At 38.7% G+C, this 19,589-nt stretch overlaps 1 protein-coding gene and 1 long non-coding RNA gene across 4 annotated transcripts in view; one reads left to right on the top strand and one right to left on the bottom strand.

Annotated features, from left to right (window-relative positions):
• The window catches only part of LOC134210676 (uncharacterized), a 29,501-nt gene that overhangs the window by 8,583 nt on the left and 1,329 nt on the right, over positions 1-19,589 (top strand). For 2 of the 3 annotated variants that reach the window (XM_062686862.1, XM_062686860.1), the window contains 3 exons: positions 74-386; positions 15,241-15,764; positions 18,890-19,499. In XM_062686862.1, coding sequence (XP_062542846.1) covers positions 74-386; positions 15,241-15,764; positions 18,890-19,499 — 1,447 coding nt within the window. The remainder of the gene's footprint in view (positions 1-73; positions 387-15,240; positions 15,765-18,889; positions 19,500-19,589) is intronic. The other variant, XM_062686861.1, reaches the window with a different exon arrangement.
• LOC134214949 (uncharacterized) lies at positions 2,345-3,270 on the bottom strand. The gene is made up of 2 exons (XR_009979982.1): positions 2,821-3,270; positions 2,345-2,754 (listed from the first exon to the last, which is right to left on the bottom strand). It is a non-coding gene; the product is annotated as an uncharacterized LOC134214949 (long non-coding RNA).

Below are 19,589 nucleotides of genomic sequence, written 5' to 3'. Positions count from 1 at the left end.
TATATATATATATATATATATATATATTTTTTTTTTTTTTTTCTTACAAATATTATTTTATCATTTTTTATAGACATCGGTGTTCTCGTTCAATGATTCGCTGGAAAACGAACCTCTAACGTGGCACGACTCCAGCACACCTGATACGGTCTTAACACCTACGACTACGACCAAGACCACCAGCGTTACAGTTAATTCAACGGTGGAGAACGGCATTGCGTCAGCTGACGAAGGCCAAAAAAATCCCTTCAAACTACAACCTATAACGAGTTGTATGAGTTTCAACCGCCGTGTTATGCACACATCGACACCTGCTCAAAAATGTCTATCAGCGAAGAAGACAGTTCATTTCGATTCAACGGTTGCGAAGCATCAGAGTAGCACAGGTATGTGTCCTCCTCTGTTTAGGGTGGTTTAGGGCTACTGAATATTATATTTATTTTGATTGTCAATTTACAATACACACGTAAAAAAATAACCTTATATGTTATGGCAAAAAACCATTCGAAAATTCTTATACTCTTCATAATGCCACCTAATGAATGATCCCGTATCAAAAAGCTAATAACATTCATAAGTTAATGAAAAGTATAAGTTTCCGAATGTATGTGACTAATAAGTTTTTTCTTATACATGTCATTAAGCGCCTGCTTTGGCAAAAAAGTATTAGAAATATTAATAATAAACAACATTAAATTTTTTTACGTGCACCCTTCCTTCCATTTCTTCGGTAAGGTACAGTGGGCAAGTGGGTAAATAAATGGGTTAAGTGAAAAAAACGCAAATATGTCGAAGATAAAGCATAGGATAAATCAATTTCACCTCACAATCCTACATGGCCATTCAAATTAATGCGTTTAATAAGTAAAACATGATATACAGTCGCCTCTTCACGTCTCGATATTGAAGGGACCATCGAGATAGGGAGAGATCCGAGCAATGGAAGGAAAATTGAAATGGGTACTAGATTCAAAAAGGCTCGTTGCTATGAAAAACGACAACAAAGCAAATGTCGTTTCCTGTTGTTGATGTGTTTGTTGTTGTCCAAAGATGGTCTAGTAGCCTCAAAATTTGAACACATCGACATAAGGAGAGGGAATCCTGAACATAATATGACCGGACCCATCGAGATAGAGAGATATCGAGATAGAGAGATATCGAGATAGGGAGGATATCGAGCTATAGAAAGCCCAAATGTATGCAGATTAGGGAGAGATATCGAGATATAGAACATCGACTGTAATTACCTATTTCAACAAAAGAGAGAAAAAATGTTTTCACCAGTTTAACTTTTGTACAAGATTTTTTTAAAGTTGTTTTTCGAAAAATGTTCAATTGATAAGTTTGTTTTCTCTATGCTTTTGTATTCCAGCAATAAAAAATATTTATATGAAAAAAAAATTTAAAAAAAAATCATGACTTTGTCTGATTTTTACTACTACAGCAGGTGAACATTTTCTGACACTGAATGAATTTCTTCTATTTTTCAAAGAGAAATAATTTTCATTGGACATAGATAAACAAATAAGTTCAAATTTAAACTCTTTTTTTTTATTAGCTTTATTAAGGAGACTTGCAGCCCCAGGCTGGCTCGCCTCCGAACAATTTAAACTCATTCGAAGGCATTTTATTGTTTGAGTAATAAAGAATCAAGAACCGAATGTGCAAAGCATATCAAAGTATTGGGCAATTCGTAAAAAAAAACAGTTATTTAGGGCCGATGTCCACGTAGCGGTTTTTCAAGCTGCGTTGACGCAGCGTTACTCGGCGTTGAATCAGGCTATGAATGCACACGACAAGTGGTAATTTGCCGCAAAACTTCTAACGTCAAACCAATCTGTCACGCCAAATGTCATCCGCCTGCCAGCTGTTGTCAGTTTGTCATTTTCCATTCTGTTCCAATATGAATCGAGTTATCGATTCACATAAAGACATCAAACGTGAAATATTTAAAGAATTACAAATTTAAAAGTTTGATTTTGATTTGAATGAAGCTCATTGCTCTGAACAAGAATCAATGGGTAATGCTATTAAAAACATGTCATTAGCTTTTACATACCTATCTGATGCAAGACTAGAACAAGTAACTCAGTATTATCCCAAAATAAAAAGTTCCATTGATACTATCTAGTAGAGAGTATAGAAAAATCAATTAACTGTCGATTTAAAAGTCACCCATTATCTACTTCTAAAATGAAAAGTTCGAACTTCCGAAATTAATTGTTGAGCTGTGAAATTGAAATCATGCCAACAATCCGAAAACACGTTTTCAATACAGAGAGGCAAAAATTTGACATTGCTTTGCTTTATCCCAATATATTTTCTACAATTATAATAAATATTATTGTTATAATTTCATAATGTTCTTTATTCTTTATTTCCAACTTAAATTTATTACTTCATAGGGGTAGATTAATCTTGAATAATTGTGGATCCACACATTCAATTATGCTTATCTTGAATCCATCATATGTTGTCTTTGGGGTACGATTCTTTATTAATTTAATTTATCAGCTAAATAGGGACGAATCATTTTGTTCTGGAATAAAAGTTTATTAAACATTTTGGTCAGATACTGCAGCCGATTTTCACTCCACTGCAATACGGTCCGTCGCAATAGCGTTGCCCACAATACTAGAAGAGTCGCACTGATCCCGGAGTCTTACTGTGGCTCGCCACCATCTCATAATGTGGTCCCGCTTCTTTTTGCAATTGCAATCCACATTGTTTGACGACATCCTTACGTCAACATTCCTAAAAACATGTTTATCTATCAGCAATAGAAAAGCTAACATATAGGAATCTCGGTATCGAACTTACATTTATTATTCTTCCCATGGAACTGGTATCGCCTGCCTTGGTTTATACAGGGTCCCGCGGAATACACTTTGTTGGTTGTATTTTGCCTGCTCCGTCATTCAGTCCAAAACTGTCACATCGCCGTCTGTTCGGAAATCAATTTATTCTGATAAAGTTGGTACAATCAACGTCACTATCGCGCACATATTTCAGTTGACTTTAACACTATTCGCCAGCCTGGGATGTTTGCTTGTCACTTCTTTCCCAAGGTGTGTTGATCACGGCTGGTATTAACATAGGAGCGATAGAAACACTTGCTGCTCCGAACTATTACTAGCACTATTATTTAAAGAAGTTAGATTTGAAACGTTTTGTTATTTGCAAACTAATTTGCGAAACCAAAATGAACTGATTTGCGAAGTATTTTTGTTTGTTTTGATTTCGCTCTGACAGATTCTTTCTGCAGATTTTCCCACTAGAAATCTTGTTGGAAAGAAAAGAATAGATAAATGTCAAAAATACTCGCGTGCACGCTGCGTTCCTGTGGGGAAAAGCGGTGACTTTGCGGTAGCTTTCGCCGCAAATGAGACGCGAGTCGATGCCGCGTTAACGCAAGTGCGTGTGCATGATTCTATGTGATGTTGGGTACTTCCTACCGCAAATGCGTGGACGCCGCGTGCACGCAAGTTCAAAACCGCTACGTGGACATCGGCCCTTACCGGCTCACTACATAGAAAACTAAGGCTTTGCACTGTTTGGAAGCCATAGGTTTATGATTGATAATTTAAAAAAAGTATCCCATTTATTTCGCACAATACTCAATATTTTTCAACCATTTATTTCACTCCTAATTGATCCAATTATAGAAAATAAAAATGTAGATTCCGAACATTCGCTCTTCGTTGCTACACCACTGAACCGAAGATTTTCCACTTTTACAAAACGGTATCATCATATAAACACCTACCTACCTGAAAATCATCACAGTTCTCGATACAATCATTGCTTGAAGCTGTTAATCACCACACAATAATTCTAGAATCACGCACTTTCACAATTCTTTCTATTTGTTCGTATATCTAGTACTTATATAAACGTATTAGAATACATTTAAAAATATGCTGGGTCATTAGACCGAAGGCTATTAGGCCGAATGGTCATTAGGACGAACGGTCATTAGGCTGAATAGCCATTAGGCCGAATGAGAACTGGAGAGTGAGAAGTGAGTAGTGCGAAGTGAGGAAAACGTAGAACGAAAGAAAAAGGAGGAATAAGTAAGAATGAAGACGGAAGAAGGAAGAAAGAAGAGGAAGGAGGGAGAAGAAAGAAGGAAGGAGGAAGAAAGAAGAAGAAAGAAGGAAGACGAGAGACAGAAGGAAGGAAACAGAAGAAAGAAGAAATATGGAAGAAGGAAGAGGGAAGAAGAATGATGGAAAAAGTAAGAAGGAAGATAGAAAAGGAAGAATGAAGAAGTAAGAGGAAGAAGGAAGAACGAAGGAAGAATGAGGAAGAAGGAAGAAAACAGAAGGAACCAGGAAGAGAGAAGAAGGAAAAATAAAGAAACAAGAATAAAGAGGAAAGACGGGAGAAAGAACGAAAAAACAGGAAGAAAGAAGAAGGTAGAAGAAAGAAGGAATTATGAAGAAGGAAAAAAAGGGAAGGGAGAAAAAAGAAGGAAAAAGGAAGAAGAAGGTATAGGGAAGAAGAAAGACGGAGAAAGAAGAAGGAAGAAGAAAGAAGGAAAAGGGAGGAAGATAGAAGGAAAAGGAAGAAGTAAGAAAGAAGAAGGTAGAAGGAACAGGGAAGAAGGGAAAAGGAAGAAGAAAGTAAGGAAAAGAAAGAATATAGTAGGAAAAAGAAGAAGGAAGTATAAAGAAGAAAGAAGGAAGATAGAAGAAGGGAAAATGAAGAAGGAAGAAGGAAGACGGAAGAATGAAGAAGGAAGAAGAAAGAAGGAAAAGGAAAAAGGAAGAAGGAAGGAGAGAGAAGGAAGAAGGAGGAAGAAAAGTTGGAAGAAGAATGAAGGAAGAAGGAAGAAAGCAGACAAGAAGGAAGAAGGTAGAGGAAAAGGGAAGAAGAAAGAAGGAAGAAGGAAAAAGAGGGAAGGAAGAAGAAAGAAAACACAGGTCTTGGTCCCCCGATCCCCAACTAGACCTGTGGCAACAAAATGGTTCTATGTCAAGGAGAACCACTCATTAGAATATTGAGCCATCCCAACCCAAGAAGCAAATTTCAGCCTTACGAAACATTAAAATGGAGTGAATTAAAAGTGTACTTACATTTATTCTACCCTACTTAGCCTATTATTCTGTGGGTGTGATGACCGTGTGGATGTGTATCCCTCGGCGTCTGCAGAACGACACATACTGTCCGGACAGATGGGGTTAAAGTCTACCAGCGCCATGCTGGCCACCCCGCTGCTTAGCACGCCCTTGACGTCTAGACCACACCACTGCACCACCAGCCAGACAAACGTATGCACCATTTCAAATCATGCTGGTTTAAAGAAAGGCCTAGAGCCGATATCGAAATAAACCATTAATTGTCATCACCGGACTTTTTCATCATATTGTGTATGGTCTTTCGTTTGAGCCATCTTACCGATCTCAAAATCTCAAAAACAGTTTACACTTGCTGCACCACAAGAGCTTAAAATTTCCTATCAAAACTTCCATCACCGCGCACACTATGTGGAGTAGAAACAGCTGATTAGTGGTTCTTTCTTCTCACTAGAGCAATTATTTGTCTACCCTCAAGCAGGGCACCGTTCACTGTGAGTGAAATTTTTCTTAGGCCAGGAACTGGTTTGAAGTGTGCGGAAAATACAATCGCTATACTGCCGTGAATCGCATAGCTGTCCCATATTTGCTGGGTGTCCTATTCATATGGGACAAACATGTGATTCACGGCAGTATATCTGAAATGAGTGCTGAGTTTATTTAAATCAAATAAAAGCTTTTTCAAACAATGTTAAGCAAAAGAATAGCTATTTTTTAAGCAGAAATGAACCCCATTGCAGTATTGCATGGCCCATAAAATTTAGGAAAAGTTGCTCTCTGTCATAAATATCAATTATATAATACAGTCGTATGCATGTTAGGCCGGGAATGGGGTGAGAAACCCTATCAACAACTATAATTTATTTAGATAAAGTTGATAAGACTGATCAGTCTCGGTAACAGTGACTTTCATTTACTGCCCGGGTCATCCCCACAAAGGATGTACGCCAAAGACGGACGCTTCGATAATTTAATTATTCACAAATTGCCCTCGCATACTTCAACACCTTTCAAACCATTTCACACTTGTCGCAGCCTAACGATAACTTTTGGATTCCGTTCTTCCCCATCTGCTTTCGCACACACGCTGCTCCCTTTCTTTATACGAGTAGCATCGAGACCGATATGCCAATAAAATTGAGTTTCAAAGATACTATCTTTCAATGCACTTGTTTTTAAATGTATTGTAAATGTCAACAATTAGAATATGAAACATCATTTTATCATATATTATCCCCAACGTGGCTCGTAGGTTAAAAAATTACGAAATCCGTCTAAGGTCACAAACGAGGTTGATACTTCGTCTGCAATCCGAATGCATCTACAGGGTGGTCACCGAACCGGGAAAAACGGGAAAAGCGGGAAAAAGACGGGAAATTGAAGTCACCGGGAAAAAAACCGGGAATTCAGGACATGAACCGGGAAAAAATAAATGTTTGGCAACTTACATTCAAAATTCTTCAAAGTTTTTAATGAAGTTGATATAAATGGAAAGATTAACTCTTTAATTTTTATTGTTCAATCGCATTCTAACTGAGTTATTTGATTTTAGTACATAATGCAAGACCATGCTGAAGGTGGCTGGGTTCGATTCCCGGTGCCGGTCTAGGCAATTTTCGGATTGGAAATTGTCTCGACTTCCCTGGGCATAAAAGTATCATCGTGTTAGCCTCATGATATACGAATGCAAAAATGGTAACTTGGCTTAGAAACCTCGCAGGTCATAACTGTGGAAGTGCTTAATGAACACTAAGCTGTGAGGCGGCTCTGTCCCAGTGTGGGGATGTAATGCCAAAAAGAAGAAGACATAATGTGTGAGGCATAAAAAAATAAGTAGTTTTTTTCCAGATCCATTTGATTCCCATTTCGAGTAATCGTATTTTTGACTGACTTGCGATATTTTTGTTGTAGGATATCTTCAGTTATGGGGTTGAGGGATATCTTTTAGTATAGGATCTAAACGATTTGTGATTAATTAAATCTGTTAAACAAAAACTTGGGCAAAAATATGAGTAATTTACCATATTTCATAAATATTATAAGACATTGTGGTGCGCACTACCAACATGAAAGCATTGAATCGAATATCGAAATATTATTTTTTTCAAATGAATGTTTTCATCTTCAAGTTATTCTTTTAATGTCCAAGTTTGCCTTTGTATGTACTTCTCTTATTTGTATGTAATTTCCAATTGCACAGAATTAAAAAAAAAATGAATATTGTAAATAGTATATAAGTTAACACATGTTCAAGAGTTGTTTGGAATTATATTTGAAAATTCCACAAATCATTGAAAATGGTAATTTTTTAATACCTCGTGAATATGTCTGTAATATTCTAAAGATTAAAATATCTTTAGTTTAGTATTTTTTCACAACTAGCATTAGCATTGAGCAATTCGCACAAATTCATAGGTGATACAATCCAAGACTATTGTATGAGAGTAGCATTACTTTCATCCGTTAACACAGATATTGATTTGGGACTAATCACCATCTCTTAGATGAAAGCAATGCACTCTCCAATAGAAGAGATCTGTCCTAGCCACGTCATTGTGAATGATGAAGAGGGGGAAGGATGGCTAGTTGGACACCTACTAAAGAAAGATGCAGAGAACTCTATGACCTCTCATAGGTGCCACGGGAGGTTTTGGAATTGTTAGTGTGGAAGGATTTAACAGTAGGAATCGTTTTGGTAGAACGTAAAACACAGAAAGAACTAAGATAGAAATACAAAATAGGAAAGGGACGAGTCTGGAATTGAACCTACGACCTCCTGCTTATAAGGCGAAGCAGTAGTCACTAGACCACTGAACTCATCATAGTTAGTATATTTTCCCACAACTATCCTAATATAATAAAAGGTTATGATGGTGAAAAAGATACTCTAAGATAGTTTTCTAATTCATTACACGGGAAATAATGAATAGGTTCCATAGCTTAGAACATTTCAATATACTAATATTGAATGGAAACGTTCAAAGTTTTCAATGAAAAAAAATCCAAGATTTACTTTCTAGACATTAATTCTAGAAATTAAAAAAGTAAAATTGAATAAATTACGAATCGATTGTTTTGATTGCCTAAAATATGTATAAATCTTTTTTAGAAAACTGAATCATTATTTGGTCGGAAACGAAGATTGTCTTCGGGTTAAATCTTTGTTCAAATTAGTTAATTAATAATTTAAGTATAAAAGTTATAAAAACTCTTACCTTGATTTCATAAAGAATTTATTACGAACAATTATTACGAGAGAGCTTTCGTTCTAACTGGGATGCAGGGAGAAATTCAACAAAACAAAACTGACAAGCGTCACGCTCTCTTTGCCAGAGAGATGGTGTGGTGTGGTGGCTGGAGTGCTTTGGCTTTGACTTTCATGGAGTATCGAAAAGCATCACAACTGATCACAACTAGGTTCCATCCAATATAGTTATCGTTTGCATTGGATGAACAGAACATGTGTTTCACACGTGGGGCAAGTGAAAACTCAAACAGATTTTTTAGTTTTCCAACTATGTTTTATCCTTAGAAAGTAGGTATTTTTCAAAAATGTTGAAAGAGACGGTTTGCTGTCTCTGTTTCCGTCTATAGCGTTCCACGTTCTTCCGGGTCTCTTGCTGCAGCGCAACGGCCCGCGCTGCGTCCTTATTCTCCAGAATCTGTCTGCACTCTTCGTCGAACCAACCGTTCCGTCGACTTCGTCCCACATACCCACCGTTGCTCTCCGTTGCGTCGAATGACTGATTTAACTGTACTCCAGCGGCCCTCAAGAGGAGCTCCATCGAGCTCATCCTTTTCCGGCAGCGCTGCCTCGAGATGCTGCGCGCGTATGCAGAGACAACATCAGGCTGCTTCAGTCGTAGGTTGTACCGAGGCAGCCGTCGGTACCAAACATTGTTGGAGACGGCTAGTTTTGTGCGCAGTTTAACGGTTTAACCATCACCAGCTAAAAATCAGAGTCGATGTTAGCACCACGATATATCCTGACGTCGATAATATCGAAGAAGTGCCGTCCATCAATCAGAACGTGTTCAAATTGTGATTCTGTTTGCAGTAGTGATCTTCATATGTACCGTTCCCGTCGGATCGTTGTCGAGAACCATTCTTACCGAATTACTGTCCGACATTCTGGCTACATGCCCGGCCCACCGTTTTCCGATTTTTGCGGTTTGAACGATGGATGGTTCTCCCAACAGCTGATGCAACTCGTGTTTCATTCGTCTCCTCCACGTACCGTCCGCCATCTGCAGCCCACCATAGATGGTACGCAGCACTTTCCTTTCGAAAACTCCCAGTGCGCGTTGGTAATCCACGAGCATCGTCCAGGTCTCGTGTCCGTAGAGAACTACCAGTCTAATAATCGTTTTGTTGATAGTAAGTTTGGTACGGCGGTGAACTCTATTCAATCGGAGCGTTTTTCGGAGTCCATAGTACGCACGACTTCCTGCCATGATGCGTCCATTTCGTCACCACCAATACAAGCTCGTGGTGGATGGCTTACGTTGTCCTCTCTTGAGCATCTTCCTATCATTTGTCTTCGACGTGTTGATGACTAGTCCAATCCGTTTAGTTTCGCTTTTCAGTCTGGTGTAGGTTTCCTCCATCCTCTCAAAAATACGTGCCATAATATCTATGTCGTCTATTGTTCTTTAAAAGCACGCATTAGCCCGGAATAAAGCAAAAGAGCAAATTTTCCGTAATATGAAAGTGACATATACACAATTTCCAAAAAAAAATATGCTAACGGGTAGTACTCATTGAGTTCTTTAACAGAAAAATGAAAAACTTGTTTGTTGTAATCTGGCGCATACGCCATTTTATCAGATTAGGGCATATGTGGTTCGCCTTCTTAAGCATAGTTGTTCTCCTTATTGGAATTACATCCCACACTTGGACATTGCCGCCTCGTAGCTTAGAGTTCGTTCAGCACTTCCACAGTTATTAACTGCGAGGTTTCTTAGGGCCAATTTCTTCACCTCTGCTTAACTCTTAAGCGGTGCTTACCCAATACCCATACACTTAAACATGGTTTTAGGCCTAAGCGGGGGTGAAGAAATTGACCCATAGCCATGTTATCATTTTTGAATTCGTATATCATGATGCCAACACGATGATACTTCTATGCCCAGGGAATTCGAGAAAATTTCCAACAAAAAAAATCTAGACCGGAACAGGAATCGAACCCAGAAACCTTCAGCATGGTATTGCTTTGTAGCAGCGCATCTTACTTGCACTTGCCTGGAATAAAACAAAACGACATATGCTGCCTTCTTTTCATGCACGCATTTTTTCGGAATAAAGCAAAAGAACATTTCTTGTTGGTAGATGATCTTAAGTATCTTGAGTTTCTAGCACTCATTATTATATAATGGCTTACGTGAAATAGAATTTGAAACAAATGAGTGTTCAGAACACAGGTATCCACTATAGATAGTGGAATATATAGATGAGCGACGATAGATGCTCTGACTCCAAATTAACTGTCAAACGTGTCTTCAAACGGGCATGCCGTCATGATTTCAATAAAAATATTAAGAGGTGTGATGTCATATGCGCCAGGCACACGGTAAAAAAAACGCATCACGCATCAATTTCTTAGGAGGTTTATTTTAGTGCATATTACATTACGCAAGAGAGGGTTTAAACTCTGCGTTACATGTTGCATGAATTTCCCGATTTGGTACGTTACTACTACACAGTAAAACCAGTTTCGAGGTAGTTAGGATCGTGTTTGGATAACTAAAGTAAACATGATTTATTAAAGCATTTGCACGTAAATTTTAAAGACTAATCTTCTAGTGTACTTTTAAAATACTTTACGAACAACTGAAATGTTCCATTCACATGACAGCTGATTCTTTCAGAAACAAATGTGGTGCTTCAAGTATGTTTCAACTCTTCCAAATTTATAAAATTACGTCAAACCATTTGGATATTACATAAGTGTTTAATATAGACAGGCTTTATTGATGTTTAGGCAAACAATCTGGTTGGGGCACGGCCATTAGCGTAAATAATGGGGGCTAGGGGGCGCTTAGCCATCCCTAGAAAAAATTAGCCCCCCCCCTAGGATTTGATAAAGTTAGTTAGCAGTGATATCAGTTTTCAACATATAGCATAATGAATTACCCAAAAAGTTTGAAGACTAAAGAGTTATCTCTCATATTCACTCTATTATACTTAATGAAATGAGTGGAAGAAAAATTAGCTTGTTTCTGAATTCTGAGAAAGATTCCCATCATCATCCGAGAAGGATTCTCATCAGAATCCGAGAAGAATTCTCACTTCAATCTCTAAAGAAATCTTTTCGGATTCATCGAAGTATTACAATCGTAATCCAGAAGAATTCCTACTGGATTCTTTCCAGTATTGTTACGCAATAGCCTTGAGAATCTGTGAAAAATACCCTTTAAAATCCATGGAGGATTTGCTTTAGAATCTCTCGTTGATTTGCTCCGGAATATCTCCAGATTCGTTTTAAGATTGGTTTAGGAATTGCTTGACAAATCAGAATCCTTCGGCGATTTACTTCGTAATCCTTTGAAGATTGAATTCGGAGTCTCTCGATGTTTTGCAAATGATCTGCGTTGGGATCTTCGGACGATAAGGAATCCAGCTGACGATAAGCTTCGGAATCCCGCGAAGAATTGCTTCAGAATCATTCGACGTTTCGTTTCGGAATACATCGACGGTTTGCTTCAGAATTTCTCATAGATTTGGTTCGGAGTCCCTAAACGAATTTTTTTTGGAACCATTCGACGATTTGCTTCGAAATCCTTTGATGATTTGCATCGGAATCCCTCAACGATTTGCTTCAACATCCTTGGAGGATTCCCTGCGGGATCACTGGAGGATTATTTTCGAAATAACTGAAGGATTAATTCGGAGTCGCTCGACGATTTGCTTCGAAGTCCTTCGACGGATTGCTTCGGAATTCTTCGACGATATGCGTCTTAATCCCTGGAACATTGCTAATGAAATACCTGGAACCATTATATTGGAATTCCTGTAGGGTTTTCGACGAAGTCCTTGGAATATTCCCCTTCAAATTCCTGAAATATTCCCGTCGAAATTCTTGGAGGGTGAAGGATCCCTGGTACGTTCTCGTCGGAATCCTTGAAATTTTTCCGTTGGAATTCCTGAAACATTCCCTCCGAAATCTCTGGTGGATTCCCTTCATGATCCCTGGAGGCTCCCATCGGTATTCTCCTCGAAATATCTAGAGATTCCCGTTGGAGTCCCTGGAACATTCCAGTCAGGATCACTAAAGGATTCTCATCAGAATTCTTGGAAGATTCTCGGCGGAATCCATGGAAAGTTGCTCTATTTTTTTTTTCATTTGAAATAGATAGAATATTTATGAAGTATGCAAATATATCCACTTCCTGACGCTAGTCGAGCGCAATTAAACATAGACTGTGAGTTGTTGCTCACACGTGCACACGTGCTTGAGAAAAGAGAATAATATGACTGAGTGTGATGGATTCGCAATTGCCTTAGGTGGTTGGGCTGCATTTGTCACATTACCGCTGATAACTTGATGAGATGTTAAAATGTTCGAGAATTTTCAAAAAGAGGGTTAATTTCGAGAAAAAATATAAAGGGGCTACAGCCCCCCTAAGCAGGTAGTTGCGCCAATGGGCACGGCATGTATATCCGTCCATCGTCGTAGGGGCTAAAATCAATGAAAGCAACGTCCATTTGCTAAAACTCCACTATGGCAGAACGTTTCCCCTGAACTTACGATTTGGTACGGCGGATGAGTTTGGGAAAACGTGTCTCTTATATTGGTTTTCAAGACTAAAACGACTATAACGAAAAGAAAAAATTCCCCGCCTTAACCCTATACAATAAGACTGTCAAAAAAACTAATAACGATAATAGGCAGGACAAAAGTTTCTACTAGTAATGGGGTCAGTTATGTGACGAGTAATAAGCGATGCGTGGAATTGGAAGTTTTCGAAAAACTGATTTGATTGTATTTTGTTCTAAACGTAATTGTGCCTATTGTGCGTCTCTTACAGGGATTGATTCCTAAAGAGAAAGAGCAAGTCTCTCACTTATCATCTCTGTCTACATATACGATATGTAGCATAGCGCGAGAAACTTTTTTCGCAAGTTGTCATGATAGAGAACTGATTCGGAATGTTATACCCCATGATAAATTTCTTTTAGAAAGCTCCAAATGTGGGGAGCACTGGCTCTGACGATGCTTTTCAACTTGTTCTACACAGCTGTGCAGTAACTAACACGAAAGCAGCAAAAACAAAGCGAAAATCACCATTTTTCTGTGGGGGCTGCCTATCCGATTCTGTTTTTTCGCACTTGTATACAAGTTTGATGAATTTGTTATCATGGCTTGTTATGATTCGGAACAGTTCTTACCTATCGTTGTTCGTTATCTATTGAAAGCGATTTCTGCAAACCCTGGTGTCGTATGAGGTGAGGCGTATCGAATGAAGTGAGAATTATTGTCGATACCTCCGATTTGAATTACACGGTCGTCTCACGTGAGATGTGTCGAAATCGACAATTCTCGAGTCCTACGAGACGCAGAATAAGCACAAATGTATCTCTGGAGCAGTTGTCCAGTGTTTGGAATGTTTTGTTGAGTGGCTTTAATATCAAGAAGATAAGAACGTTATTCGGTCAATTACCAATATTCCGGGGTCATATGGTGGAGGCCCCTTCCTTATTTTTGTTACAGACGACCGGCATTTGAAGAAAATATACATCCATATTAACAAAAAGATGATACTGCCAGCCAACATAGACGGAATTACAGATACCGGTTAACAGAAAGGTGTGGAATCGAACATCTAGGGAGGGCTAGGCCTAGACTAGCTAGGGCTAGCAGCCCTTCGCGGTGCACAATTACCATACTACACCCAGGTTTTTTTTACACGGTTTGGTTTTAGTCGTTTAAGACCTTCAGCGTCAATGAAACAATGAGTTAACCCCATGAAAAAAATCACAAAAAATCAAAGAAAAATCAGGTGGTATTTAAAAAACTCTAAAAGTTCGAGTTGACCGAAAAATTAATGAACACCAACCGCGTAAAAAAAAACCTGGGTGTAATCATAATTCATTTGTCTCGTTTCAGCAAACGCAACTATTCTCCACTAATCTTTCCCTTTCCTGTCAACTTTCTTTTCTTTAATGTAACCGACACAAGTTTTGTCACTTGTCATAAGACGAGTTAATACAATCCCATTGAATTCCACCACTTAATTGTATCTTGACAGATACGTATTTCGACCTCAACAGTAAGGCCGTCTTCAGTGTCTCGTACTTGACTCGACTCGACGATTTGATTTTTAGTATGTTCATCGTTAGCTACCTTGCCAAGCATTCCATATTCTAATTTGTGTCCGTAGTCGAGTCAAGTACGAGACACTGAAGACGGCCTTACTGTTGAGGTCGAAATACGTATCTGTCAAGATACAATTAAGTGGTGGAATTCAATGGGATTGTATTAACTCGTCTTATGACAAGTGAAGACATTCCACTAAAAAGCTCAAAATAATTTTCTTAACAAGTTTTGTGTAATTGGTTGAGCCCAGCGCTTGCTTGTGGTTGGAAACTGGTGTACTATACGGTCTAGCGCATGTTAACGGTGAAGACTTGGTAGGTCTTCACCTAACTTAAGTGTAGATGGGCGCACGGTGTCAAATAAAGCAAAAGAGCATTTCTTAAATACGCATTTGTTCAGAATAAGGCAAAATAGTCCCATTTTATTTGTTTTTTAAGGCTCGCATATACCCAGAACAACACGATGGAGCATATAATTCTTTTGTTCATGTTTAGTATTGATAAAAACTTTTTTTTTTGAATTTAGTCTAATCTAGGGATTGGTGTATTCTGGGACATGGTGTTCTGGGGACTAGGATATTCTGGGAAATGTCTTTTTGGGGATTGTGGCATTCTGGGGAATAGTTATTCTGGGGGTGTAGTCTGCAGTTCTACGCATAACTGTCCCATGTATATAGCAGATCCCAGCAAACATGGGACAAATATGTGTATGACGGCAGTAGTGCTTTCTGGGGAAATAGGTTTCAAGGGTATGACATACAATCGTCTTTACATATAATGTTCTATATAAGAACCTCCGAAAAAATCGAAATAACTTATGTAAGTTATTACAAAATCTATTTCCCAGATCTGCTAATAAAGATGGCGGTGGACTACGCCAGGAAAGAGTTCCAAGCGATGGAAAAGACGAAAAAGAAACAAAAGAAACGCTCTAAACGACCGCCGACTTCGAACGCAGCAGTACAAGCAACGCCAGAAATGGTCGACTTCTGCGAAAATACCCCCAAAAAATGGCCATCGCTTAAGAAACGTGTTAAACAGAAGTCTGTCGCACAGACACAAAAAAATTCTGTTTCCAGAAATACTCGGTCACGATTCAAAGCTAACGATCGATACGCACCTATAGTGAATTTGGAGCCGACCCAGCCGCCCCCCAAAGAAACATTGAAATCCAACGCTATCAGAGCGGTTGAGCAATCCGTCCCACGGATTGATCTGTTATCACAAGAAACTACCAAAACACTGCAAACGGTAAAACAGGGGGACAGGCTGAAGCAGACAACGTTGTCGCCATTTTTCAATGGTGGAATTCGAGCTAAAAAACAAGTCAGCGAGCTGCGGAAAGGACTGACGAGCTCATCGCAAAGAGAGGTAAGTAGCACCTAAGCTTCTTCTTTTTCTTCTTATTATTCTATGGCACTACATTCCAACTGGAACTTGACCTGCTTTTCAACTTATTCTATTAGAATTTCAGTTATGAATTGAAAACTTTTCTATGTCCGCCATTGCATGAGTGTGTATCTTGTGTGGCAAGTACAATGGATACACTATGCCCAGGGAGTCGGGAAAGTTTCCCACCCGAAAACATCCTAGACCGGACCGAGAATCGAACTCGCCATCTCCGGATTGGCAATCCTACGCCTTTTGTCGTAAGGCTAAGTGGAAACTTAATAACCGGGATCGGAAATATAACCCAACCATCTTCAGTAGAGGGGGCACTCCTCAGCCGTGCGGTAAGATGCGCGGCTACAAAGCAAGACCATGCTGAGGGTGGCTGGGTTCGATTCCCGGTGCCGGTCTAGATAATTTTCGGCTTGGAAATTGTCTCGACTTCCCTGGGCATAAAAGTATCATCTTGCTAGCCTCATGATATACTAATGCAGAAATGGTATCTTGGCTTAGAAACCTCGCGGTTAATAACTGTGGAAGTGCTTAATGAACACTAAGCTGCGAGGCGGCAATGTCCCAGTGGGGAATGTAATGCCAACGAAGAGAAGAAAGATCTTCAGTAGAGTGGCTCAAAACACACTTTTTCAAAATTTTCGATTCTGTTTTTAGTAATTCTGCAAGAACTGAATTGGACGCATAAATGTCACATGTTACATTTTAACATTTTTGAGGTTTTGATGTCTAACGTCATAATTTGATACGTATTTTTGAAATATTTTGTCAAAACAGAGGTTTTATTCTAGAAAACTCGAAAAAAATCTGAAGTCAATTTGTCACATTCGAACAAATGGACGCATACTTGTCACACCGGGATAAATGGACGCATATTTGTCACACTAAAAAAATAGATAAAACAATCACACAAAACGACACATAGCACTGCGTGATGTGTCCTGAGGACCGTCAATAAAATATACCATGCTTTTAGGATCATCTACATTTCACGTGGATAGTTTAGAATGGTGGCTGGTAATTATGCAAGGTCTTTCCCTACTTTTAGAATTTATATGGACGGTTGTCCATGAAAGAAGAGGGGAGGTATTATATTGTCTAGAACCTCTCCAAGTATAACGTGAACGGCCTCTTGGGAAAAGGCGATATGAAACTGTGACATAATTAAAATATTCAAGGCCCGTAAAAAAGTGATAAAGAGGAACCCTTTAGCAAATCCTTTTTTTTTGTAAAACTCATAATTATTGTGACATGTTATGACGATAAAATTTATTCAAAGTATGAAACAAGTACAAAGATTAATCAGAAGCTTCTTGCTTCGTCGGAAGATCAATGAAAAACGATTTTTCCTCTTCGGTAACAACAGGTTGAACCATTTTCATTAAAGAAGTTTTCTTTTCTTCTTCAATTCCTTGAGGAGCATTTTGCCAACGTACATTTGTATCAAAAGAGGATGAATCCTTTAAAACCAACTTAAATTGCTTCTTGGAAAACAACTTGCAGTATTTAAGGTCTTTACTGTTGATATTGTTTGCGTATCTAAGTTCATGACGGGCTTTTTCAAACACCACTTTTCGCATGGAATCCACGTACGGGCGTGGCTTGCAGTGGTTTATCCTATACTCCAAAACGGTGAGCTTTGAAGAAGTCATTTGCTTGCATATCAAGTACGTCAACATTGTTCTTTGCATTGCCAACAGCATTGCGTGGAAGCCGTATGACCTAGAAAATAAGTTCATAACTTATAAATAATTGAGAACTTTTTGCAAATCCATAGAAAAAACTGCTTCACCTGGTAGCACTTTGTAACCATCATCTCGATAAGACAGTCGTGATTCCTTTGGACGTTGAAGATGTAGTGCATGTTTTTTTCCCGGGCAAGAAAACTACGCCACTGCCGCTAAGAACCGGTTGGTCAACCTCTGGGACCGGTAATGGAACGTTTGCCGGATCCGCTCATTTTTTAAATCTAACCCGTTCCACTTCTACCGACAGCGAAAAATCACACCAAAGAAATACAATCGTCGCTCGCGAAATGTAAACACAAATTAACAACAACTATCTCTCAGTTCACGGTGTGACAAATATGCGTACATTTTTCGCCTGGCCAGTGAATTTCGCGGCATAAGTGTCACATTCGGGTTTTGATTGAAAAAAAAAACGTGGAAAAAATAGTTGTTTTTGGCAATGTTTGAGTCCGGCCCAACGAATATGAATATTCTTCCATAGTTTATTGCGTTAGAGTCAATAAAAAAGCGAAATTTAGCGATAATAGCATGGATGCATTTTGAAACTTCAAATGCGTTTTTCTCATTTTTCTCGTTTGTAACATGTGACATTTATGCGTCCGACGGCAGCACATAGCATAAAACTTGCAGAACAACTGAACAAAAATAAATGAAATGCTGCTTTGTAAAATGAATTACCTTGGTATTTTATACCGTGAAAAGTTCCTTTGCACTGTCATTATATAATAAAAAAATAAGGCGTTTATTTGATTGAGTTTTAACATAGCTTCAAAGTGCGTCAAATTAGGAACAACTTTGCGTCAAATAAGGAACATGGTAAAATTAGTGCGTCAAGTTGGGCTCCACAAGTACCACATAAAAACAGATTTAAAAACTAAGAAATAAACTTATATTTCGAAGTTTCATTATTTGTACACATTCTATAATAGTAGAAAGCTCGTTATGCAAAATATGAAGCGAATCCATTTTGCAATTATTTTTAAAATAATGATTCTTTTCAAAATTTTCTTAACTGCGTCAAATATGGTGCCTCCACGGTACATTTTTTCCATATAAACTAAAAAACTTTCAATGAGTTTAGCACCGCCAAGATGTAAACCGATTTGAAATATTTCCCGAGCATCAGGGCATCAAATAGAACGGAATAAAAGGGCGGCCCTTATAAAAAATTGAAGTATTTTTTCCACATTAATGCAAACCAGCCTAACCTTCAGCATGGTCTTGCTTTGTAGCTGCGTATCTTACCGCACAGCTAAGGAATGACTCTGCAGACATACCATTGATTTTATTTCGTTTATGCTCTGGAATACAAAAACATGCTATAGTTTTTTTATTGTCACGTTTCAGCATCAGATGACTTGCTATCGTAATAACAAATCCATTACGATTGCATCAAGTGATAACCAGCCAACTTTGTCATCATCATCCATCGAAACGTCCGGAAGTGTTATCATCTTCGAAGATGATCATATTTGCCCCAGAATAGACCAGCTCCTTTTATCCATGGTAAACATTCAGAGCTCAGGCAGTGATGTAGTTCCGTCTAGCCAGTATGTTGACCCAGATAAACGCAGATATCGCAGATACAGCATTTTGGTTTGTGAGCCTTCCTCGCAAAACGTGCATACAGTCACTGATGATCTGGAAGAGCACATACAGCTCATAGAGCGGAGACTAACTTTACATATTCAACAAACCACCATACCGACAATCGAGAGCCTGTATTATGGTCCCACCAAAATTTACACAGATGACATTCAGGATCTCCTAATGGGAGTGCAGTCGGACGAAGAGCTAACCCTACGTTGTGCCAACAATGGATCTGGCTCGGATTCTGGTATGGACGTCACAATAATACCGGCAATATACAATATAGAAAAATGTCGCTGCAGCACCATCAGAGGATCCCAAGAACCAGATGGGTTTTCCCAGGAGTTTTCTCCAATTCGCTTTTCAGGTACGCAGTTTGAATGATAATTATTACACACTGACATATCAAATCCGCTCTCATTGAGTGTTCCCCGTGGTACAGGTACGAAAGGTGGAG

The sequence above is a fragment of the Armigeres subalbatus genome, chromosome 2, assembly GCF_024139115.2.
Source record: "Armigeres subalbatus isolate Guangzhou_Male chromosome 2, GZ_Asu_2, whole genome shotgun sequence".
Taxonomy (NCBI): domain Eukaryota; kingdom Metazoa; phylum Arthropoda; class Insecta; order Diptera; family Culicidae; genus Armigeres; species Armigeres subalbatus.
The sequence above is the reverse complement of the archived record's forward strand: the minus strand, read 5'-3'. Positions and strand labels throughout refer to the sequence as shown.